The sequence below is a fragment of the Oncorhynchus tshawytscha genome, linkage group LG23, assembly GCF_018296145.1.
Source record: "Oncorhynchus tshawytscha isolate Ot180627B linkage group LG23, Otsh_v2.0, whole genome shotgun sequence".
Lineage (NCBI taxonomy): Eukaryota > Metazoa > Chordata > Actinopteri > Salmoniformes > Salmonidae > Oncorhynchus > Oncorhynchus tshawytscha.
In genome coordinates, this window is record NC_056451.1 from 19,124,536 (window position 1) to 19,142,662 (window position 18,127).

The following is an 18,127-nucleotide window of genomic DNA, read 5'->3' on the forward strand; positions in this document are numbered from 1 at the left end:
CAGGACAGTAACCAACAAATCAAGAACACCATTTAGCCATTGAGAGACTTACAGTTGAAGTCGGAAGTTTACATACACCTCAGCCAAATACATTTAAACTCAGTCTTTCACAAATCCTGACATTTAATCCTAGTAAAGATTCCCTGTTTTAGGTCAGTTAGGATCACCATTTTATTTTAAGAATGTGACATGTCAGAATATTAGTAGAGATAATTATTTATTTCAGCTTTTATTTATTTCATCACATTTCCAGTGGGTCAGAAGTTTACATACACTCAATTAGTATTTGGTAGCATTACCTTTAAATTGTTTAACTTGGGTCTAACGTTTCGGGTAGCCTTCCACAAGCTTCCCACAATAAGTTGGGTGAATTTTGGCCCATTCGTCCTGACAGAGCTGGTGTAACTGAGTCAGGTTTGTAGGCCTCCTTGCTCGCACACGCTTTTTCAGTTCTGCCCACAAATGTTCTATGGGATTGAGGTCAGGGCTTTGTGTTGGCCATTCCAATACCTTGACTTTGTTGTCCTTAAGCCATTTTTCCACAACTTTGGAAGTATGCTTGGAGTCATTGTCTATTTGGAAGATCCATTTGCGACCAAGCTTTAACTTTCTGACTGATGTCTTGAGATGTTACTTTCATATATCCACATAATTTTCTTGCCTCATGATGCCATCTATTTTGTGAAGTGCACTAGTCCCTCCTGCAGCAAAGCACTCCCACAACATGATGCTGCCACCCACGTGCTTCATGGTTGGGACGTTGTTCTTTGGCTTGCAAGCCTCCCCGTTTTTTCTCCAAAGATAACGATGGTCATTATGGCCAAACAGTTCTATTTTTGTTTCATCAGACAAGAGGACATTTCTCCAAAAAGTATGATATTTGTCCACAAGTGCAGTTGCAAACCGTAGTCTGGCTTTTTTATGGCGGTTTTGGAGCAATGGTTTCTTCCTTGTTGAGCGGCCTTTCAGGTTATGACGATATAGGACTAATTTTACTGTGGATATAGATATTTTTGTACCTGTTTCCTCCATCAACTTCACAAGGTCCTTTGCTGTTGTTCTGGGATTGATTTGCACTTTTCGCACAAAAGTACGTTCATCTCTAGGAGACAGAACGTGTCTCCTTCCTGAGCAGTATGACAGCTGCGTGGTCCCATGGTGTTTATACTAGCGTACTATTGTTTGTACAGATGAACGTTGTACCTTCAGGCGTTTGGAAATTGCTCCCAAGGATGAATCAGACTTGTGGAGGTAAAAAAAAACTATTCTGAGGTCTTGGCTGATTTCTTTTGATTTTCCCATGATGTCACTGAGTATGAAGGTAGGCCTTGAAATACATCCACAGGTACACCTCCAATTGACTCAAATGATGTCAATTAGCCTATCAGAAGCTTCTAAGCTTCTAAGCTTCTAAAGCTTCTGACATCTTTTCTGGAATTTTCCAAGCTGTTTAAAGGCACAGTCAACTTAGTGTATGTAAACTTCAGACCCACTGGAATTGTGATACAATGAATTCTAAGTGAAATAATATGTCTGTTAACAATTGTTGGAAAAATGACTTGCCTCATGCACAAAGTAGATGTCCTACCCGATTTGCAGAAATGTGTGGAGAAAGAAATGTGTGGAGTGGTTGAAAAATGACTTCAACTGTATATGCACCCTATCTGAAGGCAGTTTTAGGTCAACTCTGGGATAGTGTAGTCTCTTCCGGATGGGAAGTCTCTGTCTCTCTCACTAGGTGATTGCACTGTACGCAATTCACATCCCACATCCCAGCTCTGCCATTAGTGGAGACAGAGAGGGCTGTAAGAGTTACTCGGTCTCAGCGGACATTGTTCCATTTGGCTGCACTCGTAATCTTTTTCCTTCAGACAGAGAGAGCGAGGGGAACTCACCGCAGTGCAGATTAATCAAAGGATTTAATTAATTTGGCCCTCTAGCACACATCAAACCTGGAAACAAGACAGACTATAAACTCCAATTATCTTCTGCTTGAGGGTGGAATGCCCAACCATAGAATAGACGCCCCTCCTCTTCTCCCCCCATATCCCTGTTATAAGACTGGTGCTCTCCCTTCCACCTGCTTCTCACCTCTAGCTACCCCAACACAACCTCAACCCCCCCTGCACCCCAACCCTCCATCCCTATCCCTTTCCATCAGACCCATTCACCTACATCCACCCCCGAACACCACCTCTAACAAACTTTAGCAAAGACAGCTGCCCTTAGAACATGTTTCCTTTGGATGACAGGAAGATACACTGTCTGCCAGCTAGATGCTTTCACTCTGTTCAGGCCAAAGCAGGGAACACTCGTCAGTCAGTGCTGCTAAGCATATATGAGTCAAGTCTGAAAATTGTGTCAGAAATGCACACACACACACGCACGCACTCTCTTAAACACACATACACACACACACACCAGTGAGATGCATAAAGCAGACGCAGGGTCAGTGGGTTGCTGCAGCCTTCCTTCCCTTACTGCTGCTGCTGCTGCCACGCTACCGTACCGACATCCTGCATCACCATGGCAACTAAGATAATGGCTGCTGCGGGAACATGGAGACGGCGACCTGTTGTTGTCGATGCTTTCACAGGAGGTTTTGATTATCTTGCTGTGTTTCATAGTAGAATGTTTGGATCTGGCTGAATCAGACTACACGTCTGACAATATAATTTGTCAGAATGTGCTTCATGGCCTTCAGCTAAGAATCTGTGTAGTGATTCACCTTGGAGTCACCTTGCTCTCCATATCCAGCCAAGGCCCAAACAGCAGCCTGCCTGCCAGCCTCTCTCCAGCTCCCTGCTCTCTTTATCAGATACCAGATATACCTACCTCTGTACACGGCACTGCGCATGTCTGTGTGTGTGGGGGGCTGTTTTAGTTTTTTAGTCCTGAACCAGGAGAGTGGAAGAAAGAATATTTTCCAAAATAAGGAGAAGAAGACAGCTTCTTTACGTTTCTTTACAGTCCTAACAGTCTGTGTGTTGACTGTATGTGTGTCTCCTGAAGAACATGGATAAAATGCAGCTTCCCTCTGTGACGCTGATGGTGGGCTGTGGAGTCTCCTCTCTCACCTTGCTGCTCCTCATCATCATCTATGTGTTGACTGTATGTGTGTCTCCTGCAGAACATGGATAAAATGCAGCTTCCCTCTGTGACGCTGATGGTGGGCTGTGGAGTCTCCTCTCTCACCTTGCTGCTCCTCATCATCATCTATGTGTCGGTCTGGAGGTGAGAACACATTGACTCTGGTCTTTTGTTTCGAGTGGTATCTGAGTAGTTACTATGCCCAGCTGACCTGTATTAGGCTGGTTTGGTTACACATCCTCCATAGTTGCTTGAACCGTGCTGGAAAGGACAAAGTGGACTAAATCTGAGCCAGCATAGTGCGGTTCAGTGTAAAAAGGTTAGAGCTTTTGAACCGTTTAAGTGAAGGAAGTATGGGTGTGGTTGTTGATGGTTGACGGTCAACTTGGAAAGGTGTGGACGCCTGAACATGTTGTCTCTCCTCAGGTACATTCGCTCCGAGCGCTCCGTCATCCTCATCAACTTCTGCCTCTCCATCATCTCCTCCAACGCCCTCATCCTCATTGGTCAGACGCAGACACGGAACAAGGTAAGAGCCAATGAACAAGCTGTATCTCACCACGTACTCTCTCAAGGTCTTGTAAAGATGCTTTACTCACATCTCTCCATCTCTTCTTCTCTTCCCTGTTCCCTCTTTCAACCCCCCTCACACTCTCCTTCTTTCTCCCCCTCTTGTTCTCTTTCTCCCTCACTCTCTGTCCCTCTCTTCCTATCTTGTGTTCTCTCCCTCTCTCAGGTGATCTGCACGCTGGTCGCTGCTTTCCTGCATTTCTTCTTCCTGTCGTCGTTCTGTTGGGTTCTGACAGAGGCGTGGCAGTCATACATGGCCGTGACTGGCCGGCTGAGGAACCGCATCATCCGCAAGCGATTCCTGTGTCTGGGCTGGGGTGAGGATGCTGAGGGCAGGGGGGATCAGTTTTATCTGTCTCTCTGTCTGTCCATCTGTGTGTCCGTCCCATCCCTTCCCAGTACTGACCCTTCCCCCTCCTCCTCCTTAGGTCTACCTGCTCTGGTTGTGGCAGTCTCTGTGGGATTCACCAAAGCTAAGGGATATGGCACCGTCAACTAGTGAGTCTGCTGTCCCTGATATTGTTGCCTTGTGTCTCCCTTTGTCTAGACAAGTGTAATTCTGTCTCTCTCTCTGTATCGTTATTTCTGTGTACCTCTATATCTCTTTCTTCTTCTAAACCTTTCCTTATTGGATTAGCTAACTGTTTAAAGAGCATTTAAGACGTGATACAGAATCCTTATACTTGGGGGTTGTATTTGTGTGACCTGACTGCTGGTAGCTGACTTGACCTCTTCCTCTCCTCGCTCTATCCCCTTTCTCATGCCATCTTTCTTTCTTTTCATCTCTCTTTCTCCTTCCTTCTCACCTGCTCTTGGTGTCACTCTCTCGTCCTGCCTTTTTCCTTTCCTCCTCCTCCCTCTCTTCCTCTTTCTCTCTCAGCTGCTGGCTGTCTCTGGAAGGTGGTCTGCTTTATGCGTTTGTGGGACCGGCTGCCGCTGTAGTCTTGGTACTTCCTATCTCTCTGTCTCAGCCTCTATTTGTCTGAGAAACCTTTGTTGCTTTACTGATCTTAGATTAACATTTAGCCACAGAAATATGTCAGATACTGTAATGCTTATCTTGCCCTAACCATAAACTTACCATTTTGGCTTAATGCAGTCAACATCCTGTACTACTATTGGTTTTAGCCAGTCAATAGATTGTACATTATCTTAACTAACATCTTCATCAACCATGTATAGTCATCAATGGACCCTATGTGCAAGGTTGCTACCACTTGACTAACTACATGTTATTACCTTGACTTAGCAGTTACAACTTTTTTATATATATATATATATATAGGTTTGATATGTAAAGCTATTGTGTTTAAGTGTTTACGTGTGGGACTGACATTCACATGCATGTATCATACTCTATCATTTCTGTAGTCCCATGTCAGACTGACAGAGTGGTTGTAGAGTTGTTCTCTGTGTCTGGCTGCTTCGTTCACATCTCTCTTTTCTCTCTGACAGGTTAACATGGTTATCGGGATTCTCGTATTTAACAAACTGGTGTCCAAAGACGGCATTACTGATATGAAACTGAAGGAGAGGGCAGGGTATGCCTTATCCTACCGCACATCCATCTCACTGGTCCACCAATCACCAGCCTGGGGGCATACGCTTGGGGGCGGGGCTAGCGATGCCATTGGCTCTCGCGTTTAGAACGCAGGGATCTAAGAAAGAGTCCGATGAGGAAATTGATAAGAGCTATTTTTTGGGGGTGGGACAGAATTTAGAAACAGGGGAGATAACAGAATAGGAGCACAGACAAAATGAGAGAGGGAGAGAGAGTAAGAGAGAGCAATAGAAATATAGTGAGAGCAGAGAGAGGGAGGGATGAGAGATATAGCGAGAGCAGAGAGAGAGAGAGGGGGAGGGGAGAGGGGGGGAAATGAAAAGGAGCACATATTGAAAGGATTATGTGAATGTTTTCATAAGACACAGTGATCAATGATTGGAAGATTTGTAGAGGATGAGGTCTGACAGAGAGGGATCAAAGAAGAGAGCAGCGAGGGAGGGAGATATAAGAAAAGGGAAGATGAGAAAGAATGCTGTGGTTATCGGACCCTCTCATTAAGAAACAAGATGGCGCATCAGTGCTCATCTCATGGCTATCATATTGGTTTCATTATACTCTGCCATATACTGTATGTTGCTTTTACACATTCACTCAGCTTCTCTTCATTTGCAGGTGTTGCTATATAATCTACATTTCTGTATATCCATCTTTCTCATTTATTTTGTTTGGTTGATTGTTTTATAGGGAAGGGGAGCAGGGGCCCTATGGGTATAGAGTAGAGACCTCAGAGATCACTCAAAGCACACGATAATGTCATGTGTTTGATTTATTGTACACCGCTAATGCTGTCTCTATGTCCATAGAAATGTGTTTATTTTCCGTTGCTTTGTTAAAAAGGCTACTCACTATAGTATGAAACATACTCTGTCTGATACATCTGTTGTGTTGGAGATTTTACTACAGCCATTTGGGCATTTCCAAGCTCCTGCTGAGACAGGATGGAAGGTTTTCAACCTACTTCAACCATGTGTACTTGCCTTAAAGGCTGCCTTGTTTATACCTACTACTGCTACTTAATACATGTGCAGTTCAATACACGCCAACATTGTGAGAGGTCATGACCTTTAGTCCCTATATAACCCCAGTGTTGACCTTTGACCTCTCGGTGTACCCTGCTCCCCCCTTTTCGCAGGCTGCTGTTCTGTGCCCTCATTGGCGATCGTTAGTACATCCAACTGTGTTGTTGTTTATTTATGTATTTATTTTCTCTGAACAACATGTTTGCCTCTCTGCAATGATCTATTCTTGAACTGTACAAGTTTGTTTCTTGCTGTCAGAAACGTTCTCTTTGAGTTTGCACAGAATTCCCCCCTCTCTCACTCAGGGCTTCTCCTCTCCAATCAGGAACACCTCAATCTCAGCTCCCCCTTTCCACCTCGTCACTGATTCGGTAAAAAATCTGCCTCGCCCACTGTTGTTGACTGTATTGGCTATCAGCCCTGCTCATGGCCCACCCACTAAATCTCCTCCCCCTGGCAGTAGTGCTCTCTGATTGGCTTAATATCCCCTCCTTACACTCTGATTGGCTTAATACCCCCTCCTCACACTCCCCAACTAGTAGAATTGTAGAATGTCTTTCCCTGCTATCAATATCCCAGCTTCCATCTAAAACCAGCTAGACAAGAACTAGATGTATAGAATAACTATAAACATAAACTGCAGTGCAAAATCTAGAACACGGTTGTGATCCATAGATCTGTTCAAAGTAGTCACATTACTAAGATACAGAATGAATAGTGACAGAAGTATAGGACATGGCACAGAGTAGTATATGACAGGAAGTGTGTATGTTCGTGTGTGTTTAGATGAGTGAGTCTGTGCTTTGGCCTGTGTGTTTGTGTGCATTCGATTACACAGTGGGTACTGGGGGGTTGTTTAAGGGTTGTTTTACACCGATGTTACACAGCAGACCACTGGGCTATCAGTGATGCCTGGACCGAGGGGAGAGGGGGCAGAGGTGGCACAAGAAGATGGATACATACACAACACAGTAGGATACCATGGTATTCTCTGATATTATACTCACTGTTTGGGCCCCCTCTGCTCCCTCACAGCTTTCGCAAGGATTAGGTTAAGCATACGTGGACTGAGGGGTGGAGGGACTGTAGGAAGGGGGCAGGGTGGCACTGCAGAGTGGATACGTGGAAAACCGAAGGGTGTTAGCCTCTTTGCCCCCTCGCATGCCTTTCAATACCTAACATGTTTAATCAAGATAATTAATGATCGCTAGATGATGCGCCTAATGAGGCACGGCGTACCGTGGCTCCGCTCTCTCATATCTTAGAGATTTAAATGTACCCTCGCTGCCTGGCGAGGCTCTCTCTCTTTCCTCCACCCCTAAAATTAGAGGCTAATTGGATAGGAAAATGGAAAGACAGGAGAGTAGAGGATAAGACAGGAGAGAAGAGGAAAGGCCAACTGTAAAGCCATCCAGGCAGAGCTGGCGGGTGTACTGTTTTCTTGTTCTTCATTCCAGGAAGTGTTAGCACTGTGTTAGGAGGTTGCTGTTCAGTTACTTTAACCCTAGTTGTCACTATACAGACTGGCTCCTCCCAGGCTCACTGGAAAAAAGTGGCAATTGTTACAGAGTGGACGATCCAAGTGAAAGAAATACCAGTAAACTGGGTAAGCTTTGTACCCTTGTTGGTCGACTGGGAACCACAGGATATCACATATCGAATCTCTTCTACCCACATTGTTGAGACAGAACAACGAAGTGAGCATTTAGCTGAAAAGTATTGCTTGTTTGATTGAAGACCTGGATTTGATTTGAGCAGGTCTATGTGTCCCTGTGGATATGGGTGTTTCCTACTCAGCTTCATTCTCTCTCACTGAACTCTCTCTGTCGTCTACACATCATAAAGACGAGGGAAATGGTGTTGTATTTCAAAAGCTACTGATTGCTTTTTAATATCACAGCCTATGGCTGAAGGGGAGGGGGGGTGTTGGTTGTATTGCCTTTTTACTTGAAATGGAATTTGTTATAATGTGATTTTTAATCCGTCTGTCCAGCGGCTATATGGAATCGATGGTTTAATTGTTGTTTTGCAAGCGGCCATTTTGTGACACTGTTCTTCTCGAACTCTGTTTCTTCTAGATGTGTGTTTCTTGTGGGAGTATTTTAATATAATGAAGCAGCTTTCAAGCCATTGTGTTGAAGTATGGATGGACAGTTTATTGTTGCATCTCGTCCTGATAATAATCTTAGTAATCACATACCCTCTCGTGTATTATTTCTCAGACAATATGTCATCCATGATGAAGAGGCATTGTAGAGATTGTACTGTGTCTCTTACTTCCAGCCAGGCAGAGAGAGGCAGGCCCAGCCACACTGGGCTTTGTGATGTGATGAGAGGAGATTAGATGACAGCACAGACACTGGAGAAGTGGGGTGACACAGAAATAGACTGCTAGATGGGAACTGTGATGATTCTCTACAGTATTCGTGGATTACAGTACCAGTGGAGAAACAGCTTCTCAGGAAATCTTTAGAATTCATTGTCTATCCTTTGTGCTGTTTTAATACAGCCATGCAGAAACACACACTCAACGTACACACATTCAAAGATATACACCTGGTAATGAACACACATAAACACACTGTTAATTGGTTAATTGGAGAGTTAGGCTAAGAGCCCTGTCACGACTCACTACTTTGAGTTCATTGTTTGTGCGTACGTGTGTTTGTGTGTGTATGTGGGTGCTTGCATGTGTGTATATGCCTACATGAGTGTGTGTGTGCGTGTGTGTGCGTGCGTGAGAGCCTTAGCAGGGTGTTCAGTAATGCCTGTATAAAGTAATCAGTCTGACCAGTGAGGCGTAGGGAGAAATAACCAGGGGTGAAAATATTCACAGCAATTACATTTAGGAAGCTAAATAAACAACGCAACTGAGACGCAAAGCATGAATTGGCACATGAAGTGTCTCTAATTAGACATTTGCTTTATTCATTTATTAGAATACCATCATTATTTAGCTGAATGCACGTAAATGAAGGATTCAACAATGTGAATAATAAGATGAAGAAGGGAAATATAATGTGTATTCATGCCAGTGCACATACAGGTGCCTGGCCAATAAGAATCAGACCTGCACAAGTTACACATGTATCTCTCTTTTTACATGTTAGTCATTTAGCAGACACTTATCCAGAGTGACTGACTGGAGCAATTAGGGTTAAGTGCCTTGCTCAAGGGCACATTGGTAGATTTCACCTAGTCAGCTCTGTGATTCGAACCAGCAACCTTTCGGTTACTGGTCCAACCTCTGAACAGCTCGGCTACCTTAACCACTTATGAATCATATTTTGAATCACTAGTTTGAGCGACATCATGTGCAACAGTGTCACTGCACTTTTCTGCACAGACTATGATTAGAATAATGCAGTAGTGTCTTTGTTGACTTGATTATCCCACTCACTCGGTGTTGGTTAGGATCCCCTATACGTTTGTTGTGTTCACATAGTAGGAGCAGTGATCAATCATTGAGGAATAAATGAACCCTTAGTGACATATCCACCCATGTGGTTGTGTATCTTGTCCGGCCCAGCCCCCACACATACCCCTTAGCCCTGAGAGAGAGAGAGAGAGAGAGAGAGAGAGAGGGAACTGTGACTCACTCTGAGTGTAAGTGTGTAAGTGTGTAAGTGTGTGTGTGTGTGTGTGTGTGTGTATGTGTGTGTGTGTGTGTGTGTGTGTGTGTGTGTATTTGTATCTGTGTGTATTATGTTACAGCGTGTGTTAATTTGACTACTTTGCAGTCAGATGACAGTACCACTGTACAATATGACGCTCAAATGTGCCAAGTGCGGAGTTATCTCGTCGGCTGACGTTTCTACCACAGCTACCAGTAACGCCATGTTAGTCCTGCTAATTATTTACCCACATATTCTATACTGCTTTCTTTACCTCTGTTTCCTTTATCTTGATATGCCTCCTCTACTTCCTCCCCCTCTTGTTTATATCTTTTTGTTTCCCCCCTTTTCGTTCCCTCTCTTCCCCTGTACCCTCGTGAGAATCATTGGGAATTAGTTCTACAGTGCTGTTCTTGTAAGATATGGTGTGTGTGTGTGCGTGTGTGTGTCTGTGTGTGTGTGTGTGTGTGTGTGTGTGTGTGTGTGTGTGTCTGTGTGTAGCACAGACAGCAGAAAAGCAGCTTTAATATAGGCCAACTGTGCAAGGCTCAGTGGCTTTCAGCTATGTAATGCCCCCAGGCTATGGATGGATACAGTAACTCTACATCTGTATCCGCATGGAGGAGATTTTCATGGGCAGTGCACTTGACTTATCAATTAGTGTGTGTGCGTGTGTGTGTGTGTGTGTGCATGTACTTTGGGTTTCTGTTGCCAGGCCTGTGTAGCTATATTTTATGTAATGTGCTCTTCAGTGGTGTGTGTCTGAATGCTTGGATCTGGTTTAAACAACACCTAGAAACCTTTCATTCCATCAACTCAGGACAGAGTTAACAGGTGGACAGGTGAAACAAAGACTCTGAAGAGTTGAGGAGTTAGGGAAAGAAATACACATGTTGATAAAGGAGAGAGAGAGACATTGTCCTGTAGGAACATATGGACCAGAAGACAAGTCCCTGTCCACTTAATCACACCTCTGCCCTCTGCCTCTTGTGTTTGTCTTTATGTTCTGTTTCTTTGCTTCATTTCACTTTTGTTCCTCCTTTACTCACCTCAGCTCCTCCTTTTCCTGTTGCACTCGGTCTCATATGTTTTATTGACACATCCTAAACGTACATGCATATTGTATGTGTCAGTTATGGAACATATATTTCAATTGATTATGGATGTATGTTTTTGTGTGTGATATTAGCATATTTACGGTAGCTACTGTAAGTATATGTAAAACATCAGGCTATATACCTATACCTTGTTATAGGTTTATTATACTGTACATAATCATTTCAACAACGAGGGCAACATGCAGTACATAGATGCCTTTTTTAGGAGTAGATATTGTATGTATTAAATTTGACACGCTTCTATTGTAATTAGAAAGTTGCATGTAGTTTTTAGTATCATTGAATCCCATGACTGTAGGGCTGACCCTGGGCTGCTGTTCCCCTCCCATCCTCCAGGGCGTCGCTGTGGAGCTCCTGTGTGGTTCTGCCTCTCCTGGCCCTCACCTGGATGTCTGCTGTCCTGGCCATCACCGACCGACGCTCCTCCCTCTTCCAGATCTTGTTCGCTGTGTTTGATTCGCTGGAAGGCTTTGTCATCGTCATGGTGCATTGCATCCTGCGCAGAGAAGTAAATCATTCTTCACCCTGTTGTCACTCTGACACATTTCACCTTGATGATACTCTGTCACAAACTCTTTTTTTATTTATTATTTGTATTATTATTATTTTATTTGTTATTTTTATTGGATGGTTGTTGAGGCCCTTTGCTCCACTAGGAGCTAAAAGGGAAAAGTTGATTAAGTAAACCAAATCATTGGTTGTTTTGAGGGTGATGTGGCGGGGAGGAGGTTGAGCAGACAAAAACCTGACCATGACATTGAAAGGTCATGACCTCTGTGTTTATTATGGTGTACTGTAGGTTCAAGAGGCAGTGAAGTGTCGGGTAGTGGACCGCCAGGAGGACGGGAATGGAGACTCAGGGGGATCTTTCCAGAACGGACACGCTCAGCTTATGGTAGTACCAATGGAACGTTATTCTTCATCTTAAACAATGTCTAATGTACTTGATATGTATTACAGGCTCTTTGTTAACAGGTTTTCTCTACATTTCTTTTCTTCGTTAGACTGATTTCGAGAAAGACGTCGACATGGCTTGCAGAGGAGGTAAGAGTACCGGCAAAAAAAAGAGTGAGTTTATGCAGTCTGTTCGTCTGTCAGTCTGTTTGTCTGTCAGTCTGTTTGTCTGTCAGTCTGTTCGTCTGTCAGTCTGTTCGTCTGTCAGTCTGTGAGTCTGTCCGTCTGTCCGTCTGTCAGTCTGTTCGTCTGTCAGTCTGTCCGTCTGTCCGTCTGTCAGTCTGTGAGTCTGTCCGTCTGTCCGTCTGTCAGTCTGTCAGTCTGTTCATCTGTCAGTCTGTCAGTCTGTCAGTCTGTTCGTCTGTTTGTCAGTCTGTCAGTCTGTTCGTCTGTCAGTCTGTTCGTCTGTCAGTCTGTCAGTCTGTCAGTCTGTTCGTCTGTCAGTCTGTCAGTCTGTCAGTCTGTTCGTCTGTTTGTCTGTCAGTCTGTTCGTCTGTCAGTCTGTCAGTCTGTTCTGTTCTGTTTGTCTGTCAGTCTGTTCGTGAGTCTGTTCGTCTGTCAGTCTGTGAGTCTGTCCGTCTGTCCGTCTGTCAGTCTGTTCATCTGTCAGTCTGTTCGTCTGTCAGTCTGTTCGTCTGTCAGTCTGTCCGTCTGTGAGTCTGTCCATCTGTCCGTCTGTCCGTCTGTCAGTCTGTCAGTCTGTTCATCTGTCAGTCTGTTCGTCTGTCAGTCTATTCGTCTGTCAGTCTGTTCGTCTGTCAGTCTGTTCGTCTGTCAGTCTGTCAGTCTGTCATTCTGTCAGTCTGTTCGTCTGTCAGTCTGTCAGTCTGTTCGTCTGTTCGTCTGTCAGTCTGTCAGTCTGTCAGTATGTCCTGTCCGTCCGTCCGTCTGTCCGTCTGTCAGTCTGTCCGTCTGTCAGTCTGTCAGTCTGTCCATCTGTCCGTCTGTGAGTCTGTCCGTCTGTCCGTCTGTCTGCCTGTCAGTCTGTTCGTCTGTTCGTCTGTCAGTCTGTTCGTCTGTCAGTCTGTCAGTCTGTCCGTCTGTGAGCCTGCCCGTCTGTCCGTCTGTCAGTCTGTCAGTCTGTCAGTCTGTCCGTCTGTGAGTCTGCCCGTCTGTCAGTCTGACAGTCTGTCAGTCTGTCAGTCTGTCAGTCTGTTCGTCTGTCAGTCTGTCAGTATGTTCGTCTGTTCGTCTGTCTGTCCGTCCGTCTGTCCGTCTGTCAGTCTGTCCGTCTGTCAGTCTGTTCGTCTGTCGGTCTGTTCGTCTGTCAGTCTGTCAGTCTGTCAGTCTGTTCGTCTGTCGGTCTGTTCGTCTGTCAGTCTGTCAGTCTGTTCGTCTGTCAGTCTGACAGTCTGTCAGTCTGTCAGTCTGTTCGTCTGTCAGTCTGTCAGTATGTTCGTCTGTACGTCTGTCTGTCCGTCCGTCTGTCCGTCTGTCAGTCTGTCCGTCTGTCAGTCTGTTCGTCTGTCAGTCTGTTCATCTGTCCGTCTGTGAGTCTGTCCGTCTGTCCGTCTGTTCGTCTGTCAGTCTGTCTGTCAGTCTGTCTGTCTGTCTGTCTGTCTGTCTGTCTGTCTGTCTGTCTGTCTGTCTGTCTGTCTGTCTGTCTGTCTGTCTGTCTGTCTGTCAGACCCTATACAACTCTCTCTATGCATGTGGATTTTTCTTTGCGTTCTGTCATTCAAAAGTTACACTTGCTTTTCCCTCTCTGCTGCACGCGTATTGTGTGTTAGTAGCACCCTCCCATTCCACTCCTCTCCGCCCGTTGTCAGACCACGGCCGCCACAGCAGGCGCCCCTTATGAAGCGCAAAACACTGTTTTGACATGAGATGCACCACATTACTGCAGCATAACGCAATTTAGCCCAGCCATTTGGCAATAGGGCGGTGGTGTGCGAATCAGTGCTGAGCAGTAATATGAGGATAAATAGTGTTGTCTGAGTCTCCCACATCTTCCCCCACATCCACCGGCAGGCGGGCCGGCCGTGCTATAATTAAGCACCCACCAACAGTGCAGCATCAGATAGAGGCTCTCCTCTGATATCCGTTAGGAGCGGAAGGGAATCTGATTATCTCCCGAGACAGGATATCAGGAAAAGCATCTGGAGCAGAAACGCCATTGAGACGCGAGACACAGCAGACAAGCCCACTAAGGAGTGAAATGACTTTTTCTTTGTGTGAGTGTGTGTGGAGCGGTGGGGACTGGGGAGTGATTGTAAGATATTTTGTCATGCTGACAGGAAGTTGTCTGATGCTTTTGTCTAGCCCTGTGCTCAATAGTGAGATGCACACCACAGCAAGCCAGCAGTTGCAGTGAAACAGGCTCACGGCGTAATCTAAAAGCTAATAATCAGAAGTTCAAGGAAGGCAGTAGTCACTAGTTCAATCAACAGTGGGAAGGTTTGCACTCATTCTATAGCATGTTCAAGTCTGGGCATCTTGAGAGTCACCCTCTCTTTATCTCTGAGTTTTGCGTCCTCTCAAATCTCTCTCTCTCTCTGTCACTCCCTCTCCTTCCTCCCTCTCCCCCCAGGTACTCTGAAGCGTTCCTCTCTCCAGGGTGATGAGAAGCCATCCTCCCAGCCCCTGACCCTTCAGAAGGGCTCTAACTTCAACACCATGCCTGCCAGCATGGCCAAGGTCCACCTCCAGAATGTGGCAGACTACCCCAGTCATACTCTCACCCTGCGCAGGGAGAAGGGTGGTGCCACCAAGGGCATCAGCACCGAGCTGCCGGGAGCCAAGTCCATCTACATCTGTGACGGGGAGCTCTTTAAACAGCTGGATGGGGAGCTGTCTCCACGGGGGACAGGGGAGGCCGGGGGGCCTGAGGGCACAGGGTACATCATCCTGCCTAACAACAACAACACTGGCACCCTGGGGCGGCCCGGAAAGGGCAGCAAGGAGGACACGACGGCCAAGTACAACATCAGCATTGAGCAGCAGATGCCCCAGACCAGACTCATCCACCTGGCCAACTCGGCGGGGGTGGAGGGCGTCCCGGGTTTCGCGCTGAAGAGCCTGCCTGCAGACCTGGTCAGTGTCTCCTGCTCAGAGAGGGAGTCGCCCGTCCACAACATGCAGAACGTCTCCGGAGAATCCCACATGACCAACAGCATGTGTGAACAGGGTGATTCTGGGAACTCTGGAATGATGTCCAAGAGCGAGACCGTGTCCACGCTCTCCATGAGCTCCCTGGAGGTAAGACACACACACACAAACACACACATACACACACACACACACACACACACACAGACACACACATAGACACACATACAAACACACACAACCCCATGTTCTCACCAAATGATGGGACAGGTGTTCCTGAAATCAGCCAGTGCCGTTTCCTGTCAGTATGTGGTGGCACTGTATTCATGGCATAGAGTTTCTGTTGCGATATATTTATAGTCGATATCCTTTTCTGTGTAGTAACAGCACTGTAGTGGCAAGATGTACTGAAATATCCCTATCTTTCCTGGCTCGACAGAACACCTAGATCTTTAAAAAGGTCAGGTTTTAGTATTCTCTCCTTGACTGTGCCAGTCCAGTGGGGGAGCTCAAACTCAGACTGCTACACTGACCAGCACACACCCACGCACAGCTAGTCGTGCCAAGCCTGACAGTGAGATAGGCAGCCAGTCAGATAGGCAGACAGTCAGACCTCTCAGCCTGCTGGTGTCTTTTCACCTCAGGGCCAAACTCGCTCCCCTCCCAAAATGCTGTTCATGCAAGGTCGCGGCTGCCAGGGCAACCAACAACCAACCAGCCTGAAGGTCAGGCCTTTCTTTCTCTGCTTGCTGACAAAGGTCACACGATCACAAGCTGTTTACTGCAAGGATTCACGCCAAGGGTGTCAGTATGAACCAACATGGACGCTCAGTTTTTTCATGAGTCACTGTTATGACTGAGAAACTTTCTCAGTCGTTTTAACTGATTTGAAAATAACAGTGAAACAGAGTGAAATGCCGAGGAAGACATCACCATTTGTCTCGTCAAATTCACACAGCATATAGATGACAGCAGAATGTATCTTTTAATCTGTTCCTCATGTCTTTCTCCAGAGACGAAAATCCCGCTACGCAGAGCTGGATTTTGAGGTAATTTCAGACTTCTGGACTGCATTACTTCTGACATAATGTCTTGCTGGTTTGACAAACTGTCTCTAATGTCTCAATTCTGCTTCTAAAAATCCACTAGAATTGACATAATCCCCTTTTCTTTATAATTATGGTGCATGAGACTGCATAGCAGATCATATACAGTAGTCTATCTAAGCTTTGTAGACATCTGTGGTGGATGAGTGATTTTTCTTTGGTGTTTTTTTTTTATTTGTTTGGTCCATGTAGAAGATCTTGCACAAGCTATGTTGTTGTTTAAGGAGGATTGATGCTGATGGTGGATTTTCCTATGTGATTGTCTCATTTAGAAGATCATGCACACACGGAAGCGTCACCAGGACATGTTCCAGGACCTGAACAGGAAGATCCACAGTGCAGACCAGGACAGGGCGTCTCCGCCTGGCGATGGGAAGGCAGGGAAGAGGTGGAGTGTGTCCTCAGCAGGCAGCGACAAGACCATCATGAGCGTACGACACACTGTCTCTCCCATTATCTCTTTCTCTCCTTCTGTCTGACTCTCTCTCTTTCTTCCCCTTCACCTTTTTTTACCTTTCTCTTTTCATGTCTCCCTCTCCCACTCTCTCTTTTTACCATTCTATCTCCATGAATAGCACCTCTCTCTCTCTCTCTCTTTCTCTCTCTCCTCTCTCTCTCCCTCTTTCTCTCTCTCTCTCTCCGTCTCTCTCTATCTCTCTCTTTGTCTATGTCTCCTTGTCTCTGTCCTTCTCTGTCTCTCTCTCTGTCTCTTTGTCTGTCTCTATTTCTCTCTCTCTGTCTCTCTCTCTCTCTCTCTCTGTGTCTCTCTGACTCTGTGTCTCTCTGTGTCTCTGGGTCTATGTCCTCTCTCTAGCTCTCTTCTCTCTGTGTCTCTGTGTCTCTCTGACTCTGTGTCTCTGTCCTCTCTATCTCTCTTCTCTATCTCTCTGTCTCTGTATCTCTTTCTTTCTGTCTCTCTTTCTCTCTGTCATCTGTTGATGATTTAGTTTGTTCTCTGGTTCATCTGTTCTCCTCTCCTGTCCATCCCTCTATCCAACAGGACAAGCAGCAGACACCCAGTAAGAGAGCCTGGGAGGGCATCAGGAAGACCCAATCTCCCCCGTCGTGGATGAGGAAGGACCTGGAGCCCTTGGCGGCCTCTCCCCTGGAGCTGCAGAACGTGGAGTGGGAGAAGGCCAGCGCCACCATCCCTCTGGTGGGACAGGAGCTCATGGACCTGCAGACAGAGGTGTGAGACTGAGACAGAGAGACAGATGGAGAGAGAGACAGAGAGCAGCCAACCCCGTCCCCCAGCCCAGCTCTCAGACAGACAGACTTCGTCCCTTCTCGCAGCTCCACATCTCAATCTGGGAACCAATGACCAACGATCAATGACCAACGAAACGGGCAGTGGTGAGAGAGAGAGAGAGAAAGAGGGAGAGAGAGAGAGAGAGTGAGAGAAAGAGAGAAAGAGAGAGAAAGAGAGAGAGAGAGATATAGAGAGAAGGAGAGAGAGAGAGAGAGAGAGAGAGAGAGATAGAGAGAAGGAAAGAGAGAGAGAGAGAGAGAGAGAGAGAGAGAGAGAGAGAAAGAGGGAGAGAAAGATATAGAGAGAAGGAGAGAGAGAGGCTCCTTTATGTTAGGACCCAACTAAGAGAGAGAGAAGGAAAGAGAGAGAGAGGCTCCTTTATGTTAGGACCCAACTAAGAGAGAGAGAAGGAAAGAGAGAGAGAGAGAGAGAGAGAGAGAGAGGCTCCTTTATGTTAGGACCCAACTAAGAGAGAGAGGAAAGAGAGAGAGGGAGAGAGAGAGAGAGAGAGGCTCCTTTATGTTAGGACCCAACTAAGAGAGAGAAGGAAAGAGAGAGAGAGAGAGAGAGAGAGAGAGAGGCTCCTTTATGTTAGGACCCAACTAAGAGAGAGAGAAGGAAAGAGAGAGAGAGAGAGAGAGAGAGAGAGAGAGAGAGAGAAGGAAAGAGAGAGAGGCTCCTTTATGTTAGGACCCAACTAAGAGAGAGAGAGAAAGAGAGAGAGAGAAGGAAAGGGAGAGAGAGAGAGAAAGAGAGAGAGAGAGAGAGAAGGAAAGAGAGAGAGAGAGAGAGAGA

The 18,127-nt window shown here is 46.0% G+C and overlaps 1 protein-coding gene across 3 annotated transcripts; it reads left to right on the plus strand.

The window, feature by feature from the left end:
- Nucleotides 1-3,096: 3,096 nt before the first annotated feature.
- LOC112235327 (adhesion G protein-coupled receptor B1) lies at nucleotides 3,097-17,506 on the plus strand. 3 transcript variants are annotated; one of them, XM_042304828.1, is made up of 14 exons: nucleotides 3,097-3,234; nucleotides 3,517-3,619; nucleotides 3,827-3,977; nucleotides 4,089-4,158; nucleotides 4,541-4,607; nucleotides 5,116-5,201; nucleotides 9,984-10,082; nucleotides 11,312-11,483; nucleotides 11,775-11,870; nucleotides 11,980-12,043; nucleotides 14,460-15,127; nucleotides 15,991-16,026; nucleotides 16,356-16,514; nucleotides 17,084-17,506. In XM_042304828.1, exons 1-14 carry the CDS (start codon nucleotides 3,134-3,136, stop codon nucleotides 17,276-17,278), a joined length of 2,067 nt encoding a protein of 688 aa, XP_042160762.1. In that variant the 5' UTR covers nucleotides 3,097-3,133; the 3' UTR covers nucleotides 17,279-17,506. The 3 variants fall into 3 exon arrangements, with proteins under 3 accessions (XP_042160762.1, XP_042160763.1, XP_042160765.1); XM_042304829.1 differs by having other exon boundaries at nucleotides 11,980-12,019; XM_042304831.1 differs by lacking the exon at nucleotides 9,984-10,082.
- The last annotated feature ends 621 nt before the right edge of the window (nucleotides 17,507-18,127 follow it).

Bases quoted from the DNA above. Each gene is read 5' to 3' on its own strand.
- LOC112235327 (XM_042304828.1), top strand. From the start codon at position 3,134: ATGGATAAAATGCAGCTTCCCTCTGTGACGCTGATGGTGGGCTGTGGA. The intron at 11,871-11,979 runs GTAGTACCAATG...TTTCTTCGTTAG, and splicing joins ACGGACACGCTCAGCTTATG to ACTGATTTCGAGAAAGACGT. The intron at 16,027-16,355 runs GTAATTTCAGAC...TGTCTCATTTAG, and splicing joins ACGCAGAGCTGGATTTTGAG to AAGATCATGCACACACGGAA.